A 20,118-nucleotide genomic window follows, 5' to 3' on the forward strand; every position below is an offset into this window, starting at 1 on the left:
CCTTACCCTGCGATCTGTTATGATGTACAAGCTACAGATGATGTAACCATGCACCTCTTGCTTCCCCCACCACCTCACACCCCCTCACCTTTCCCTCACCTCAATCCTGCCTCGTGCCTTCACGCTTTCAGATACTCAGATACAGGCCAGGCAGTGCTGTGGGAGGCTGAAGTCCTAGAGGAAGAAGAGACTAAGGAAGAAGACGCATCATTATTTGTTATGACACTCGCAGCTACCAGCTCAGATACTGCCATTGACCATAGTTTAGAGGGTGATACAGAGATGGTTGAGTCTCTGGGCACCAGTGGGCTGCAAAAAGGCCATGGGAAAGGTGCCAGCTCCCTAGTGATGAGGTTGCAGATGAGTTCTGCTGCAGGGATGAGGACTTCAACTGGGTGATGTACAGAAAGAGGCTGAGGGGCACGCATTATGAAAATCTTGGTGGCAGGTCTGGCTGAAAGCCTGCAGTCACTGTTGTGGAGAATGGAGGAGAGCGACTCCAACTTGGCACGGGGCTTCATGCAGAACTTGGAGTCCATCCTTTCCAGCATGGGATTGGTGACTGACTCCATGAGAAAAGCCGGGGTCCAGACCGTGAAGCAGCTTCTGATGGTCGATACCTCGGTTCCCATTGCAGCACATGCCACCCAATGTCTGGGCGCTGCAGTGGAAGCACAAACTGAGGTCACAATATCTCAGCTTGATGCCACGCAGGCTGGAGCTACTGCCATCATGACTGTGGGCACCAGCGCTCAAAGGAGCTTTTAGTGTTTCATGGCAGTGCAGCAATCTGTGCCCCAGCAGACTACTAGGATTGCAGAGTGGCAGTGGGTCCGTGGAGCATGAACCTGCTGCCCCCTCTCAGGAAGACAGCACTTGTCTTTTCACCACTGCCACTCTGTCTGTGCCCTTGCCTGTCAGCCAGCCAGGCCACATTACTGCAGCCTGGGCCAAGCTGGTGCAATCGGAAACCAGACTTTGGGATCTACCAAGGCCTCGACCAGGGAAAGTCAGCAGCCTTCCACCAGCTGTGCTACAACCACTGATGTAGTGCTGCACCGAGGCAGCAGAACGGCAAAGATAGATACAAGACAGGCACTAAAGAAATGCACAAGACTGGTTAGTTGAGCCTTGCATGGTTTATTGTTTTCATTGCTGGACAAAGTTAAAATGAAATGGTTATTTTTTGGTCACTTTTATTTCAGGAACGAGGCCGACAGGACCCTGTGATGGTGTGTTACTGAGGGATGGGAACCTGTGGGGTTTTTGGACAATGTGGATCTAGGTTGTATTGATGGGAACCTGGGCCAAAAAGGGTGCTCACGGACAGCCGGTCCGGAATGTGGGCGTGGCGGCTGCCTCCCTCTCCTCATCCTCCTCCTTCTCCTCCTCCTCTTCCTCCTGAGGTGGTTGCTGAGTCTGTGGTGGCAAGGGCTGTGCCCCATGATTGCCATGATTGTGGTCTGAAGAATGCAGCAGACCACCACAAACCAGGACTCCCATTCTGGTGAGTACTGGAGGGTTCCTCCGGAGCTATTCCGACAGCGGAACCATTGTTTCAGCACTCCAGTTGTCTGCCCAGTGGTGTTTCTCATGGCAGCTGGGCTCTTATTATACAAGTGCTGGCCACGGGTGGTGGGAATGTGGAGGGGAGTCATCAACCAGGCCTTGACGATGGACAGCCTTTGTTGCCCAGCAGCCTCCTCCTGTTTTGAAAGATTGCCGGAACAAAGAACTGGCACAAGATGAACACATCATGGCTGGTACCAGGATAGTGGGCATTCACTAGTTGGATGATACATAATGTGCCAAGTGTGATTGCATGCCAACTGCGCACTGAGTAGTCGCAGTGCATCTCAGCATTGAGATGTGGCACCTGCAAAGTTATGTGCATTCAGTTGATGGCACCCTCCACCACGAGAAAGCCCACTATCCTGGCAAAGCCACCTGCACATTTCACCTGCTTCTCTCTGATTAGAAAGAACACCATGAAGTCTCTTTCTCCTGGTGTGCAGAGGCTTTGCCACCTCTCTGACGCAGCGATGGATGGTTGACTACGAGATTTTAGCTGTGCCGCTGTTCCAGCCTGGAAAGATCCTGACGTGTAGACGTTGTGGGCCACAGTCACCTTCACCAGCACTGACAGCATCGCCCCCCTCATGGTTTGGAGACTGCAGGTCTGGTTTCAAGAGGTGACAGAGTTCAGCAAGAACCTCCTTCATGGTTCAGATACAGCGAACTCACTGCTCCTGGCTTAAGTGGAGGTTAAAAAAAAGGCTCTAGAGGGATAAGACCACCTGCTGAGAGCACTTCCTCCCCCTCCTATTCCTCCATCCATGAGCAGCTCGTCTTCCTCTTTTCCTGTGTCTGCACCATCTTCCTGTCATACTGCCATCCGAGGAAATGTGCTCCTAGAGTCCCCTTAACTGCGATAAAGAAGAGTGCACGGAAGTTTTGCAATGTAGCTCCCAATGTCTTCTTGACATGCAGCACCAGTCTCTGCAGTCCTCACTAACTTTAAGCAACTTCCCCAAACATTCAGCACATCCACAAACTCAAACAGAGCCAGTAGAAGGTAATCAGCAACTAACCTCCAAGCTGGGTGGTGATGCCTTTGAATATGGCTCTGGTGGGGGTGGGGGTGGGGGTGGGGTGGGGGGGACAGATGCCTTCCTGCTGCTGAACGCATGTTCAGCTGTCTGTGTTTAAGACAAAACATAACTAAAGCGTTGAGTTTCAAAATGCCAGTGTAGGTATTAAATCAGCATTAGACGCTGATTGATGTCTGCCTACTCTGTATAGCTCCTACGCGTGCTCATAACATGCATGCTAATGCCCTTGACGAGATGCCATTTGGCACGGGCCTTGTCGGAAGGCAACACAAGCAGACTGCACACCATTTTTCTTTTAAACCAACACAGGTAGCACCGAAACTACTGTCACTAAATGGAGTCGGACTTTGCTGCCTCTCTGTCAAGACGTACAACATCTACAGTATTTTGATTTTTTTCCTGGTATTTCCAGACGAGTTGGGAGCTGGCCTTTCCCAAGCTTGTCCCAGTATTCCCAGAGGTGGCCTATCCAGGCTTGTCCCATTATTACCAGAGTAGGCCAGCTCAGACTTGCCCCTGTATTCCTAGAGGTGGCCTATCCCAGGCTTTTCCCAGTATCGTAGAATGGACCTATTTTTGGCTTTTCCCAGCATCCTAGAGTGGGCATTGTCCCAGTATTCCCAGAGCTAGACGTCCCATATTTTTTCAAGTATTGCCAGAGCTAACCTGTCCCAGGTTTTTCCAGCTTTCTCAGTGTTGATTACTAGACTATAAATGTACTTGTTCTGCTATTTATTCAAACTGGTTTTGATTTCAAACTGTTTTGGGTCATAAAACCACAGAATAAACTATAATAGCTTTCAGAACCAATTAAAGATTGTTGGAAAGCATTAGTCCATTGGGTATATTAAAGAGACTGCAATTAAGGAGCACCTTATTTATTCCAGAAATGTAAATACCAAGAATTTCTTGCAGTTACTGTTATTATATTGGCAAGGCAGGAGGCAATTGCACATAAAGCTTCTCCTGGAAGTAATTGATAAAGATTTATTGGCATTTGAAAAAGCCTCCAAAAGTAGGATTGTTTTTAAAGAAAGAAAATGCACAATATTCAGAATGAGGAGATCTGGCAAGAGGATTTGGTAAGAAAATCCAGTTAGGAGATCTAGCATGGGGATCTGCATAAGAGAATCTCCAGGGAAACCAGGTAAGGAGGCTTCATAAATGAAGTTGTAATTTGCTCTTGAAATCCTCTTGTTTCTTTGTTTGGTTTTGGGGTTCCTCTGTTACGGGTGGTACCTGCCTTCTGGACACATTCATCTCCCTAGGTAACTCCTTGTAATAACTAGTTGGAGTGAGACATCCAAACTACAAACAATTACCCTTTCTGAACGCTTTTATATGAGACTCTGGGGAAAAGTGAAGATTTGTTTCTGATCTTTCCCTGTCGGATCAGTTGGAAAACTCATAAAGTGTGGACTTGAACAGTACAGACAGTAAGCCCCAGATTCAGGGGCTGGTCTTTGCTGAATTAACTGCTAATAGTTGGTATTGCAATGGGATTCGGGGTCTCTAGACCAGGGGAGGAAGAATCAAACAATTTTCCTACTCCTGCAGTCATGGCTTGGTGGTAGTACTCTCACCTCTGAGTCAGGTAGTTGTGGGTTCAAGTCCCACTCCAGAGACTTGAGTAGATAACCTGGGCTGATGCTCCAGTGCAGTACTGAGGGGGTGCTGTGCCGTTGGAGGTTCTTTTGAATGAGATGTTAACCACAGGTTCTGCTAAGGGTCTGTCCTCTCAGATCCCTTGAGAGTTTTCAAATAAGGGCAGGGGAGTTCTCTCACTGTCCAATATCACTAAAAAAAACCAGATTATTTGGGACCTTGCTGTATGTAAATTAGCTGCAATGTTTCTTATGTCAGAAAAGTAACTAAAATTAACTTGTTTGGCTGTAAAGCACTTTGGGATGTGCTGAGGTTGTGAAAGGTTCTATATTTTTGCAAGTTCTTTCTTTCTCTTGGTCTTCCTCTCTATCTTTTTGGTAATCTGCTTACCTGGATGTGTGCAGCTCCAACAACATTTAAAAAGCTTGGCGCCATTCGGACAGTCTGTTTAATAGGCACCTCACCAATAGGCACCAGTGTACTGTGGCTGAGTGTGTACTAACTACAGGTTACAGTGCAGCAACTCACCAAGGCTTCCTTTGTAGCATCTCCCAAACCCACAGCCTCCATAACCTAAAAGGACAAGGGAAAACCATCACCCCGGGGTGTCCTTCCGCATCACATGCCACCTGAATTGGACATATATTGCTGTTCCTTCACTGACACGAGGCCAAAATCCTAGAATTCATTGCTTAACAAAACCAAGAGAGTGTCTGCATCACATAGACTATAGTGGTTCAAGAAGGCGGCCCACCACCAACTTCCCCAGGATAACTAGGGATGGGCAATAAATATTGGCCTTGCCAGTGACACCTGTGTACTGAAAATGAATTTTGGAAAATGAAGGTGTATGGATTGCAGGTAAGGTATATACAAGCTCAGCTATGCTAAATGGCTTGCGCTCCAACACTCATTGTTTACATCCATGAACAGCTGGCATGTGTGCAAGGCCCTGAGAGTCAGCAGCAGCTGTAGAACAATACCCTGGCAAGGGAAGAGGGAAATTTGGAGGTATGTATAACTTAACACTTCCAAAAAATTAAAAAGTAATAATTTAATGTACGTAACACAATAAAATCTGAACAGGTTGTTACTAGTTACAAACTGGAATACTGATTCTCATTGGTTGAAGTTCCATTAGTCATTACAATTTCAATATTAATATGTAAAATGAATGCACTCAATCCCTAGGTAATCTTGCCAACACAATATCATCTGCATTGCAGTTGGTTCAGAGATACCCAGAATAGACGCTCCAACATATAAGTACAGTCATTTTAGCCTTTTCTGAGATGTCAGCTAGAGTATAAGACAGGAAGATCCAATAGTTTTCCATTTGTTAGTATACATGTCTTGTATTAGGCCTAATATGTGTATCTACTTCTTTAAGATTTAATCTATACCCCAAGGCAAAAAGTAGCATTATCCTTCAACTGGAAGATGCACTGCAAGTGAGACTTGCTAGACGTGTTTTATTCTTTGAGGTCTAAGATATAGGCAAGAAGCCACAATGGATGTTGGACTCTTTATGATATGGAAGATATATTGACTTCAGAAACTTAGGGCAGGATTTTCTGCCTGTTGGAGGGGTTGTGTGGGCGCGTTTGTGGGTGGGTGGGCCGCCATTTTATGTGGGCGGGCCAATCAAGGCCTGCCCAGCGTGACGTCCGCCCTGAAGCGCTGTGCACTCTCTGTGCAGTCTGGGGGGGGTGTGGAGAATTCCCTGAGCAGGTCTCTGCGCTCTTTCAACATGCACGAAAGAGCCCACAAAGTGCTGCCTCAGGGAGACTGCTTCAACTTTATAAGCTGTGCTGAATGGAGGCGAAAGAAATTGTTGACGTGTCCCCTCATGTGACACTGTCAACTGAGCTGGGACATGTCAATTGCTTGAATGTTAAAACTTAATAATCATTTTTAAAACCCTCATAAAACCTCATCCCGCCCGTGGATGAGGTTTCATGTTTTTTCGGAAGCCCGCCTGGACTCCCGGCCTGCCCACCAACCGTAAGGATGCATGTCCGATGTCACCCCGCGTCATTTTACGTGTCGGCGTGCGGGTCCTGTCCCTGCATGCCGACCGGTTAATTCTGCCCTTAATCTGCAGTTTTTCAAAGCCTCAGAACAGAAAATGCAAAAGAACAATTGCAGTCATCCTCTTTCTACCCAATTATTGCCTCCATCTCTCACCAACCACAACTTGCATTTATATAGCTCCTTTAATGTGGTAAAACATCCCAAGGTGCTTCACAGGAATATTACCAAACAAAATTTGACACTGAGCCACATAAGGAGATATTAGAACTGGGGGATAGACAGAAGGTCAGAATTGGATGACCGCAGACTTCCTGGATGGTTGAAGGGCTCAAGGAGGTTAAAGAGATAGACAGGGATGTGGCCTTGGAGCGATTTGAACACAAGGATGAGAATTTAATTATTTGCAATGGCTAACTCACTATATTGTGCAAAGGATCATCAATGGGAGTAGGTGTTCTCTTTAGCACTGCTAAAGTCTGCTAGCTTATGAGTAAGAATACCATGAGTTAGCTATGTAGAGCGAGCCTCATGGATGCATTCAAAATTATTTTGCCCATTTTTTAAAGAAAGCAGTAAGATAGACTTATTTGTATCGTGCCTTGCTTGGCTTCAGAATATCTCAAGGCACTTTACAACCAATGAAGGACTTCTGACGTGTAATCACTGTTGTGATGTAGGAAACATTAACAGAAGGGAAGTTCAATTCTGTTGATTATTTAATAATTAAAAATGATTAATGTGTATTGTAATGTAATGTGAAGTGAACATAAATAATGTCATCGCAATAACCCCTCCCCTACAATGTTCTATTTACCCCAGTTTCACTGTAGTTCTACAATCTGCCTCCAGCCGATGCAGGACATACTAAGGCAGCATGAGATTTAAAGAATAGGAGTAGCTACTGTCTCTCAGGGCAACCCTCTATTCATGCCTCCTAAATGACCTATTTGGAGCTTGGATATGAACAGGCCCAGTCAGAACCATAATTGAAGACTTGTTTGGAGATGCTCAGACCTCATGACCTTGCAGAAGGCAGCACTGAGCCACCCCTGTCCTAGGAAGCTCAAGGAGGAGGAGGAGATACTGTCGCTGTGGGGAATGGCTGGGCTAAGAAACACAGAAACAATTTTTAAATTCACATCCTTTTTATTTCCATGGCCACATGCCTCCTAATTGCTGTAACCTTCTCCAGCTCTACAACCTTCTGAGATATCTGCGCTCCTCCAACTCTGGTCTATTGGCATACCCAATTTTCACTGCCCCACCAGTGGTGGTCGTACTTTCAGCTGTCTTGACCCTAAGCTCTGAAATTCCCTACTTAAACCTCTCTGTCTTTCCACCTCTCCTCCTTTTAGTTGTTCCTTAAAATATACCTTTAACCAGGATTTTGGTCACCTGTCCTAATATCTCCTTTATGTGACTCGGTATCAAATTTCTTTGATAAAGCACCTTAAAATATGTCTCAATGATAAATGTGAGGTTGGGCCAAATGGTTCCTTATTGTGCTACATAAAATACCCTCTGAAAATCTGTACACGCTACATCTATCACATTCTCTTTATCAACATAATCGATAAGCTCTTCAAAAACTCTGTTGAAGTTGCCAAACACAAATTTACTTTAACAAATCCATATTGGCTGACTTTGATTCTCCCATGCATTTCTAAATGTTAACTAATTTTATCTGAAAGTTTTGGATTCTCAGAGTTTGTCCGCAACCTGCATTAGACTAACTGATAAAAAGCTATCTACTTAATTCTTCTCTCCCTCCTTGAACTGAGCTGTCTGAAATTCCTTTGCCTGTACCCCATTAAAATTAGGAGATTGCATCCACTGCATTACATGTTGCCAACCCTACAGGATTGGAGCCTCCAGGAATTGAAGGTCAAACTCCAGGACACTGCTGTGTGCAATCCTGGAGAAAAATCATTGGGACGTTAAAAAAGATTGCTTTTTTTGGTCATTTTCTTTGAACATTTTTCTTTACCAGATATAAAAATGTTGAAAATGGGGCAAAAAACAGGCTGTTTGGGTGACAGTCAAGCATCATCCAATTGGATAATGAGTCTTTTTGCTTTTCAGTTAGCGTAGGAAGGCAGTATGTCACAAGGGTGGATGTGTTGGCCGACTAATGACAGGAGTGTGGGAGCAAGTCATGTGATGAAACCTCCAGGAATACATTTAATCATTGTTGGCAACCCTAACTGCATTATGCTTACATAGTAGATACTAGATGTAAAGAGTGCAAGCCTTCTCAAGTAGGCCTCTTAAAGGTAAATAAATGTTGGTTTCTCCTGGAGGTAAAAAAAATGTTTTTAATTGTCTATTGCTACATTTTTATCCAGTATGTTACTAGCATATGCACAACAGAGTACAGAAGTGTTACTTCCTAAGGTATTTTTTACAGCGAATGAAGGACTTTTTTGAAGTATAGCAACTGTTATAATGTTGGAAATGCAGCAGCCAATTTGCACACAGGAAGGTTTCACAAACAACTAAGTGATAATGACCAGGTCATCTGCTTTTAGATGGTGGTTGAGGGATAAATGTTGGTCAAGACATCAGGGAGAACTGCCCTGCTCTACCAGTCAAAAGGTTTTTTATATGCACTGAGAGGGCTTCTGAAAGGTAGCATCTCCGGCAGTGCGGCACTCCTTCAGTACTGCACTGGAGTATCAGCCCAGAATATGTAGTGAAATCTTTGAAGTGGGGCTTGAACTGACTCAGACTCAGGGCGGGCGACTGTTCTCCAAATGTTAATGGGCTATTGGCAGAAAAAATGTGCCCATAAATACTTGGTTGGGGAGCATGAAATCTGGCAATGCTCATCAAAAAGGGGAAGATGTGGTTGCAGCAGAAAGTGGGTAGATGTTTATAATGGCACATTGGAGATATCCAGGTACTACCGCCCCTGTGTGGGAATGTGGCCCTGTTTCACTAGTTGGCCTGGCTCCCTCAAGTGCAGGACATTGTAGATGCCATGCATGTGGACATTAGAACTCCTGATATTAAAAACATGGCTCACATGAGCATTCAATTTATGTTCAGGTTGCAATAACTTGGTTTTTATTTCCCGGCACACACGAGATTGAGGGGTGACCATTGAGGTGTTTAAAATGATGAAAAGAATCCGATAGAGCTACAGAGAGACTGCGTCCTCTGGTGGAGGAATCAAGAATGGTGGGAATTAATCGTAAAATTGGAGCCAGTCTTATCAGGAGTAAAACCAAGAAGCACCTTTTTTCCTCAGCGGTGCAGTGAAAATCTGGAATTCTCTCCCCAAAAGTGCTGTTGCTGTTGACACAGTTGGAACTTTCGAGGCTGAGATTGATGGATTTTTGTGCAGTAAGGGTGTCAAAGGATACGGAGCAAAGGATTCAAGGTAGAGGTCAGCCATGATCTAACTAAATAGTAAAGCAGCCCGGGGGCTGAATGGACTACTCCTGTTCCTATATTTCTGTGGTATCTGATTAATTAAGTGTGGGTTCCAGTGTAGGGTAGGGTGCCTCAGTAGTTTTTAAAATTTATTCTTTCATGGGATGTGGGCATCGCTGGCTAGGCCAGCATTTATTGCCCATCCCTAATTTCCCCTGAGAAGGTGGTGGTGAGCTGCTGCCTTGAACCGCTGCAGTCCCTGTGGTGTAGGTACACCCACAGTGCTGTTAGCAAAGGAGTTCCAGGATTTTGACCCAGAGACAGTGAAGGAACAGCGATATAGTTCCATGTCAGGATGGTGTGAGCCTTGGAGGGGAACTTGCAGATGGTGATGTTACCATGTGTCTGCTGCTCATGTCCTTCTGGAGCTAGAGGCTGCAGGTTTGGAAGGTGCTGTCGAAGGAGGCGTGACAAGTTGCTGCAGCACATTTGTAGCTAATACACACTGCTGCCACCTTGCATCAATGGTGGAGGGGGTGAATGTTTAAGATGGTGGATGGGGTTCCAATCAAGTGGGCTGCTTTGTCCTGGATGGTGTTGAGCTACTAGAGCGTTAATAGTGCTGCACTCATCCAGGCAAGTGGAGAATATACCACTTGTGTCTTGTAGATGGTGGACAGGCTTTGGGGAGTCAGGAGGTGAGTTACTCTCCACAGAATTCCCAGCCTCTGACCTGTTCTTGTAGTCACAGTATTTATGTGATTGGCCCTGTTATGTTTCTAGACAATGGTAACCCTCAGGATGTCGATAGTGATGGATTCAGTGATGATAATGCCATTGAATGTCAAGGGGAGATGGTTAGATTCTCTGTTGTTGGAGTTGGGGTGATTGCCAGGCACTTGTGTGGCATAAATGTTACTTGCCAGTTATCAGCCCAAGCCTGAATATTGTCCAGGCCTTTCTGCATATGGACACAAGCTGCTTAAGTATCTGAGGAGTCGCGAATGGTACTGAACATTATGCAAACATCCCCAATCATGACATTATGATGGCGGGAAGATCATTGATGAAGCAGCTGAAGATGGTTGGGCCTGGGACGCTACCATGAGGAACTCTTGCAGCGATCTCCTGATACTGAGGTGATTGATCTCAAACAACCACAGCTATTGTCCTTTGTGCTAGGTATGACTCTTACCAATGGAAAGTTCTCCCCTGGTTCCCATTGACTTCAGTTTTTCTAGGACTCCTTGTTGTCATATTCAGTCAAATGCTGCCTTGATGTAGTGGTAGCCGCACTTCCATTTATTGGTCCAAAATGATTTGCCCTTGTTCAACTAAATCAAGCAGAACCTTTAAATGAATTCTTGTCCTTACCACTTTCTACTGAGCAACCAAGAATAATGAAGTAAAAACATTGGCAGGAAAACTGTCCAATGATGGCCCACCACTCAGCAAAAGCAGCAAACGCATGGGAATTTAACTGAAAACACAAATGCTTGCTATAACAACTGTGCAACCTTAGCTAAACTTTAAGAAGCCCACTGAACTGTCCACGTTCCAGGATCTCCAGTGTTCTCACTTTACATAAATGCATGACTCACCCGGAGATTCAACATAGGATTTAATTTCATTAACCTCCCGATCGAAATGAGGCCAGGACATGTCTCCAGTGTGCCCCAGAAACAGAGTATTGTAAAATGTGGTGGACGGTGAATTAGGAATGCCAACTCAAACACCCAATTTTTCGCCCCATACCCACTACAAGTTGTGGTTAACAGCTTTTCATAACTGCTACACAATGCTGCATTCTTTTATTTCAATCAGCTTCTAAGATTAAGTTCTCTCAATTACATTAAGGCTGGATAGTTGAATTGTACAGTCAGGATCCCAGATCTCTGCCCCTATGCCACTCAGTCAGTCACTGCTACCTTCCTCCTCCCAACTGCGCTGGCCTATCTACTGCCTCCAAACTTTGTTGCCTCTGCCTCTCAGAATCGTCGCCATCACTCATCCCATGTCCTCCAATCATTGCTGTCTCCTTCAATCCCCCAAAGAAATTTCAGACTGGAGTTTTTTTTAAACATCGAAATAATTCTATTTAAAAGTGACATTTTTTAACAAATGGAATCAATGTTTATATAAAGCTATTGATGATTATTTGAAAGGATACCTGTCTGTTACTTATTGGGGACATCATTAATCCCATAGTCAATCAGGACAAATTTGAAGCTTTCATTTTCAGTTGAAAAAGCACTTTTTAAAAAATAAAATGAATTAAAAAGAAAGAAACTTGAATTTATATAAGCACTTTTCACAACCTCAGGAATGTCCCAAAGTGCTGCACAGCTATTGAAATACTTTTGAAGCATAGTCACTATAGGAAACATGGCAGCCACTTTGAACACAGCAAGATCCCACAAAGAGCAATGGAATAATGACCAGCTCATCTGTTCTTTTTTAAGTAATGCTTGTTAGGGGATAAATATTGGTCAGGACACCTAGAATGGGATTTAAACCCACAACTTTCTGGCTCAGGGACAAGAATGCAATGACTGAGCCATAGGTGAGTTTAACCCTTACGATGAAACGCTCATGGTGACTTTTAAGTTCATGAGCAGAGATGTTATGGATTCAAAGATCAGATTATAATCAGCTAGAAATAAAAAACTTGCATTTATATAACAGCTTTCACAACCTCAGGGCATCCCAAGGCGCTCCACAACCAATGAAATGCTTTTGAAGTCTCGCCACTGTTATAATGTAGAGCAGAAGGCTTCAGCACTCGCGTGAAAAAAATTTTAGTTGTTGATCAAGATTGTTGCAGCCCAAGAAATCTATAGTGCACAGGGCCTTGCAAAGTGTAAATTTGTTCCTGCATGAGGATCTGTCCATTTGTGTGGATCGCATGTATGAGTGTGTTTATTGGTCTGCATGCGTGAACTGGTTGATGTGCAAGACCTCATAACTGAATCCCCATCAGCTCCTGATCAACCCTTGTATTATTCCCATTGCAGTTTACTATCGCAAGAACAACCGGTTCCAGGCAGTGAGGGTGAAGCTGCAGAGCCCTGAATACAAGCTGAGTAAGATCAGAACCTCTACCATCATGACCGATTACAATCCAAACTATTGCTTCGCTGGCAAGGTGGCATCACTCAATGAACTCAAGGAAGTGCCCAGGAGAAACATCTCCTTGCTGAGGTGAGTGGCATTAAAGCTCTCAAGGAGAGTCATAGAATCATAGAATCTTACAACACAGAAGGAGGCCATTCAGTTCATCATGCCCCTGCCAGCCCTTTGAAAGAACTATCTCATTAGTCCCACTCCCTGCTCTTTCTCAAAGTCCCAGGGAATGTTTCCATGTATCCAAATCCCTTTTGAAAGTTACTATTGAACCTACTTCCTACATCATTTCAGTCAGTGCATTTTAAGATCATAAGATATGTAAAAAAAATTGCCTTTATCTTTCCTATCCCTGTCACCCCACCCCCACCAGTTTTGTGCCAATGATCTTAAATCTGGGACCTCTGGTTACTGATCCTCCAGTCGATGGAAACAGTTTCTCCCTACCTTCTCTATCAAAACTCCTCATAATTTTGAAAGCAATTCAATCTTCTCTTTAGCCTCCCTCTTCTAAGGAGGACAATCCCAGCTCTGCCCAGACTGCTTGGGCTACAGCACTATTGGGCAGCTCAGATGCAGCAAGGTAGGCTTGAGCAGGGGGTTATCATGGAGCTTGGGCTGGGGTGGGGAAGCAGGCAGCATTATACTTCTGAAGGCCTAGGAGGACGCCCGTTCCACCTAACCCCTCAGAAATAATGTTACCCTTACCATTTTTGATCCAACTTGGTTGTGCCACTCGACAAAACCTGTATGGTGCAAGCTTCGCCAAGTTAGCTCCCAAAATGGTCATCTATATGTTGCAGGAGCCCGATTTGCATATTAAAATGGCCTGAGGTATTGTTTTGGTAGAGATTGATTACGGCTTGATCAGCCTTGATGTCTCCAGCCAGATCAGGTGATTGATTGTTAACCAGTTGCGCTCCAGATATACTCAAGATAGCATAAGGAAGTGCAGTTTTGGTCCAGGTAAAGGGATATAGACCAGGTTGGACAAAAGTTAAGGTTTTGCTGGGAACAAGGATGTTAAGGGCAGGATTTTCAGCTCGGCATGTGGGCGCATGTCTGACACGCCCGACCATGAAATAGCGCGTGATGACATCGGGCAAGCGTCCCGACATCATCATGCGCTCGTGCGACATTTTGGTCGGAAGGCACACATGAGAGTCGGCAGTGCACCCGCCAGCAATTAAGAGGCTTATTAAGGCCCTTAAGCTGGTAATTATGCTGAATTTTTCGCTGCCCGTCCAACCTTACGGTTGGCGGGCGGGCGAATAGGCCAGGCGGCCTTTGCATTTTTTGCAAAACCTCATCCATGGGTGAGGTGAGGTTTCCAACTGTGAATAAAAATACAATAAAAATTTTTTAAACTCATTTTCAACATGTCTCTGTTCATGTTTCCCTTATTTTTCAAATCTTTATATTTCATTTTTAAATCCTTCAGCTCCCTGAGGCAGCTCTTGTGCCTTCAGGCAGCTTTCAGTGAGCGCACCCCCCCGACCATGCGCAAACTTCACCGCTCGCGCTCCTCCTGCTCCCACCCCGGCAGCACTGAGGGTCTCAGCGCATGTTTCATGTTGGCTGGGCGGTAATTGGCCAGCCAGCGTGAAATCACAGTTGGGGCCCGATTGCAGGCAGCGGTCTGTCTCACGGCCCCTCTCGGGCCCACCCACCACGTTCCCCCGACGAGGGGAAAATCCTCCCCTAAATGTGGGTGTGAAGGAGTCATTTAGGCATATTGTAATGAATAGGGGAAAGTCTGACCAGAGGTTAAATTCAGAATGCAGGTGTGACTTTGGGGTGTCTTTCTTTTACTGACTGACATAGAAGATAATGGGTTTGGTTGTGGGTAGGGGAATGTGGGTGCTGAGGGAAAAAAAAACTTGCATTTATATAGAGCTTTTCACAACCACCAGACATGCACTTTACAGCCAATGAAGCACTTTTTGAAGCATAGCCTCAATAGTAATGCAGGAAACATGGCAACCAATTTGCACACAGCAAGCTCCCAGAAGATAATGACCAGATTTTGTGATGTTGATTGAGAGATAAATATTGGCAAGAGACCGGAGATAATTCTCCTGCTCTTCTTCAAAATAGGATCTTTTGCATCCACTTGAAAGGGCAAAGGAGACCTTGGTTTAACATCTCATTCAAAGGATAGCACAGCACTCCCTCCATACTGCACCGGGCTGTCAGCTTTGACCTTTTGGGGGGCTCAAGTCCCCAGAGTGGGATCTGAGCCCAGAATCTTTTAACTCAGGCATAAGAGGGCTACCAACTGAGCCACAGCTGACATGATGTATGAAAATGCTCAGAGATGGCCTTGTCTATGTATGAGACCCCACCCCCCCACCATGAGAATGGAGAGGTCCTGCAAGAAAGCCTTGATGATCTTGTGTTGCCAAGCTCCAGTGACAGATTAATGCGAGGAGCTGTGGGGACATGACCTCTGTTCATTACTGATTGATGGATGGGAAATCATGGCGGGGGTTGGGGGGTGCGGGGTGAACGGGAAGGGGGCAGGTAAGCTTGCAGCATCCTCACATGCACTGTCAGAGGGCACGACACCCCACTGAGTCCACACATTCACTGAAAAGCAATGGTCTTTGCTGTCTTGCTAAATTGCTGAAACGCAACTTGATAATAAGGTCCATTTTACAGCACTGCTAATATGGTTGACTCTAACCGAGAATTCATTCATGCTTTGCTTCTTAGGGCTCTTGGCCATGGTGCATTTGGTGAAGTGTATGAGGGTCACGTGGTTGGAATTAGTGGAGAGTCTGTCCCTTTACAAGTGGCAATCAAGGTTAGTAATGGACTTATCCAAAATTTGTTGTTCTGTGATATGTCACTCGCGAATGTCCTCCAGTTATAAGAGTGGATAGCTAGGTTTCCCCAGTGGACTGTGGATTTCAAACAAACTGACTTATAAACCCTTGCATGGCCACTGTCCATGAAGGGAAGATCATAATCCTATCAACTGTACGACTACCAGTCCAGGCACCTGTCATGGTGATGACAGAAGGGTATTAACCTACTAATTGTGCCATAGTCAAGGAAAGATGCTAACTCTACCATCCCTCTCATAGTCAAGGAAATGGTGTAACTATAATTGTCATAGGGAGCATCCAGTCAGTGACATGGCTTTATAGAAGACAGAGAGTTGGGATAAGGGGGGCATTTCTGGGATGACAACCTGTAACTAGTGGAGTGCTACAGGGATCAGTGCTGGGGCCTCAATTATTCACAATATATATTAATGACTTGGATGGGGGAAGTGAATGTACTATCGCCAAGTTTGCAGATGACACAAAAGTAGGTGGGAAGGCAAGTGGCGAGGATGACACAAAGAGTCTACAGAGGGATATAGACAGGTTAAGTCAGTGGGCAAAAACATGGCAGATGGAATATAATGTGGGAAAATGTGAGGTTATGCACTTTGGCAGGAAGAATAGAGGAGCTGACTTTTATTTAAATGGAGAAAAGCTGCAGAAAGCTGCAACACAGGGGGATTTGGGAGTCCTCATGCATGAATCCCAAAAAGCTAACATACAAGTTCAACAGGTATTAAGGAAGGCAAATGGAATGTTGGCCTTTATTTCAAAGGGATAGAGTATAAAACTAGGGAAGTCTTGCTAAAACTATACAAGGCACTAGTTAAACCACACCTAGAATACTGTGAACAATTTTGGTCTCCTTATCTAAGGAAAGATATACTGGCATTGGAGGCAGTCCAGAGAAGGTTCACTAGGTTAATCCCGGGTATGGAGGGATTTTCTTATGAGGAGAGATTGAACAGGTTGGACCTGTACTCATTGGAGTTTAGAAGAATGAGAGGCAACCTTATTGAAACATATAAGATTCTTAGGGGGCTTGACAGAGTCAATGCTGAGAGGGTGTTTCCTCTTGTGGGAGAGTCTAGGACCAGAGGGCATAATCTCAGAGTAAGGGGGCGCCCATTTAAAACAGAAATGAGGAGGAATTTCTTCTCTCAGAGGGATAGTGAATCTGTGGAATTCTTTACCACAGAGGGCTGTAGGGGCTGGGTCAATAAGTATATTCAAGGCTGAGATAGACAGATTTTTAATCAGTAAGGGAATCAAGGGTTATGGGGAAAAGGCAGGAAAGTGGAGTTGACGATTATCAGATCAGCCATGATCTCATTGAATGGCGGAGCAGCTTCAATGGACCGAATGGCCTACTTCTGCTCCTACAGCTTATGGTCTTATGGCTCTGATTGGATTTTCTCCACCACCATTAGTAAAGCCACTGCTCTTCTTCGAAATAGTGCCACGGGATCTTTTAGGTCCACCAGAGTGCCCAGCTGCCTTGGTTTAATGTCTCATCCAAAAGGCAGCAGCTCCTCAGGACTGCAAAGACTTGATTGCTGTGCTCAAGTTCTGCATTGGGAACTGAACCCTTGCTTTATGGCATAGAGGTTTTTAGTGCTACCAGCTGAGCCACAGCTGACACTGGTATCATGGGCTGTGACTTGGAGGGGGACTAGGATGTGATGTTGTTCCATGAAGTCATATCATCTACATCTGTGATCCAGGCTGTCTTGGACCATCCCTGGACTGCCAGATACAGTTCAACCTTCCTGATCGAGGAAGGCAGCATATCAGCAAGAAGCTCCAGAGACAAATAAAGTGGCAAGAAAACAGAAGCGATCATAACCTTGGTACTCAAAAAAGACACAAAACTATAGGATTTTGAATTTCATAAGACAAAGAAAGAACCTGCAATGACACTGATTTGTTTTTTCCATATTCGGGATGTCTGAAAAGCTTCACAGCCAATGGATTGGCTTTGAAAGTAGACATGTCGCAGGCAATTTGTTGCACTGAAAGAACCCACAAACAGCAAATGAGGTGAACGGTATATTACTTTGTTTTGGTGCAGTTGGTCAAGGGATGAATATTAACCTGGACACCAAGAGAACTCCCTCTTCTTCAAAAAGTCTTATGTTCATCTGAACAAGCAGATTGGGCCTCAGTTTGCCATCTGACTGAAAAGGCAGCCCTGTTGTCAGTGCAGCACACCCTCTGGGTGGAATCGCCCACTCCTGTTTGCGGCAGGCATGACAGTGGGCGGGAGCGGAAAATAGTGGGAGATGGCAAAAAATCGGTTTAACGTTGTTGTAAAACCATTTGTGATTGTCTGCTCCACCCATCAGTGACAGGCTGTGTTTCCTGCCACTGCACATTGGGAACCTAATTTCAATACTTTAGCATCTCATTATAAGCCCTGCTCACTGGAATCACCCTCCATGCTGCATCATCCGGGTATATTGGCATGATTACACGCTGGTGGGTTTCACAAATGTACATAAGCGATGTGCACCTGGCGAGCCACACTTTCACTCAGGACTTACTTTGAGGTTTGTTGCCTACCTCGCTTCGGGCAGCACTCACAGTCATCAGTGCCAGGCTTCACAGGCAGCATCACAGCACTTTTAGGGGGGCTCATGGGCAGGTCTGTACCTACCAGACCAGCCGTAAGGCGGGGGTGGCTTTTCAACAGCTGCTGGGCTAGCTAATGAGAAATGTTAACTATGTTTCTCTCTCCATAGATTCTGCTAGACCTGCTGAGTTTTTCCAGCATTTTTTGTTTTTGCTGCAGGGCTAGGGCTTGCTTGGGGAAGGGACAGAAGTGGCCTCAGGCAAGGGAAGAGGCCGCAGGACGAGGGCTGTACTGTGGCAGGAGGGGTATCCCAGGGTTTGTGTGGGGGCATATGCTGATCTGTGAAAATGGCCTCAAGATCGTGTGGGCTGAGGAGGCAGTCTCCAGAGGAGATGAGGCCAGATGGAGATGTGAGGGTGTATGTGAGAGTGAGAGGTGATGTCCCTTGAGCTGGCAGTAAGTGAGATGCCAGTGAATGTGTGATGGGCTTGTGAGTGTGTGAGTTTAGAGTGATGAGATGGTTGCCTTACCCTGCGGCACGGATGAGATCATTCATCCTCTATCTGCACTGGATGGCCAACCTCTTCTGTGCAGCATTGGCACTGACCACCACTAACATCGTCTTCCAAGCCGGAGTGGTGAGATTGCTGGACCTCCTGCGGCCAGAGTTGGGGTGGAGGATATCACGGTGGGCCTCCGAAAGGCATTCCAGTGACGGGTCACTGAACTCTCCTTGGCTTTCAGGGCCAGGTCTTCACTGGGGCTGCAAGCATTGAGAGCTGTGTGCGCGACTGCAGTTTAGATGTGGCACCTGGAGAGAGGAAATGGTGAGGTAACAGCGTGGCAGGCAATTCAGAGGCCGCCCGCCAGTGAGACGGCATGTTTCCTGCGGCTGCATAATTAATGAGGTGGGAAACGGACAATATGGCGCAAAAAACCGCCATTGCGGCCATCGAGTAAAACATGGCTTTTCATGTCCGCTACCGGAACTGTGCAGAAGATCTTGAGTGGGATTTGATTTCCCACCCATGTGGCTTCAGGCTGAGGGTGATGGCAACTGAGCTGATGCTTCATCAGGCTTATAAACTGCTTCTAAATCTAAGGGCAGAATATTGTGCTCGTCGGGCTCGTCGCGATGACATCGGGTGAGTGTCTTGACGTCATCGCGCACTCACGCGATATTTCGGTCGGTGGGTGTGCACGGGAGTCGGCGGCACGTCCACCGACAATTAACAGGCCCATTGAGGCCATTAGAGATCGAATTAAATGAAACTTTTCGCTGCCCGTCCAACCTTAGGGTTGGCGGCCAGGCAAAAAGGCCAAGAGGCCATTGAGTTTTTTGCGAAACCTCATCCACGCGCGGTCATACATCAGTCATCAAAAAAAAAAGTAAAATTTTTCAAACTAATTTCTAACATGTTCCTGCTCATGTGACAGGGTCACATGCGGGGACAGGTTAATAACATTTTAAAAATCTTTCTTTTCTATTATAGAAAATCTTGACCTCCCTGAGGCGGGCGCCCTTGCGCATGTGTGAACTTGCGCGTTCGCCTTCCTGCGCCCCCCACAGGTAGCGTTGAGCGCTGCAGCGTGCGTTTCACGCTGGGCAGGCCTTAGTTGGCCTGCCAATGTGAAATCACGGTCGGACCCCAATCACGGGCGGCAGTCGCTTCCTGCCACCAACTTGGCATCAGTCCTTTCAGTCAGGCTTGAAAAACCTCAACTCCAAGCAAGGAAGCCTGCCAGTGAACATGGGCGCAGTTCCCTTACACCTTGCAGGCCATCCAGGCAGAGCAGCCGCTGCAGTAGCAGCCCCGCGCGCCATGAGGAAAGGTCCACAGCCAGCCATAGACACAACCTCAGCAGCCAGCACAGAGGGAGAAAAGGAGCCGAGAATACCCTGAGCACCCTGTGTATCGCAGCAGGCTCACCTACCTAGAGATGTATGTGACTGCCAGTGCACGAG

At 45.9% G+C, this 20,118-nt stretch overlaps 1 protein-coding gene across 6 annotated transcripts in view; it reads left to right on the forward strand.

Annotated features, from left to right (window-relative positions):
• ltk (leukocyte receptor tyrosine kinase) overlaps nt 1-20,118 on the forward strand; it is a 213,470-nt gene that overhangs the window by 164,759 nt on the left and 28,593 nt on the right. For all 6 annotated transcript variants that reach the window (XM_078563097.1, XM_078563094.1, XM_078563098.1 and 3 more), the window contains 2 exons: nt 12,641-12,827; nt 15,465-15,555. In XM_078563097.1, coding sequence (XP_078419223.1) covers nt 12,641-12,827; nt 15,465-15,555 — 278 coding nt within the window. The remainder of the gene's footprint in view (nt 1-12,640; nt 12,828-15,464; nt 15,556-20,118) is intronic.

The sequence above is a fragment of the Cetorhinus maximus genome, chromosome 18, assembly GCF_964194155.1.
Source record: "Cetorhinus maximus chromosome 18, sCetMax3.hap1.1, whole genome shotgun sequence".
NCBI lineage: Eukaryota > Metazoa > Chordata > Chondrichthyes > Lamniformes > Cetorhinidae > Cetorhinus > Cetorhinus maximus.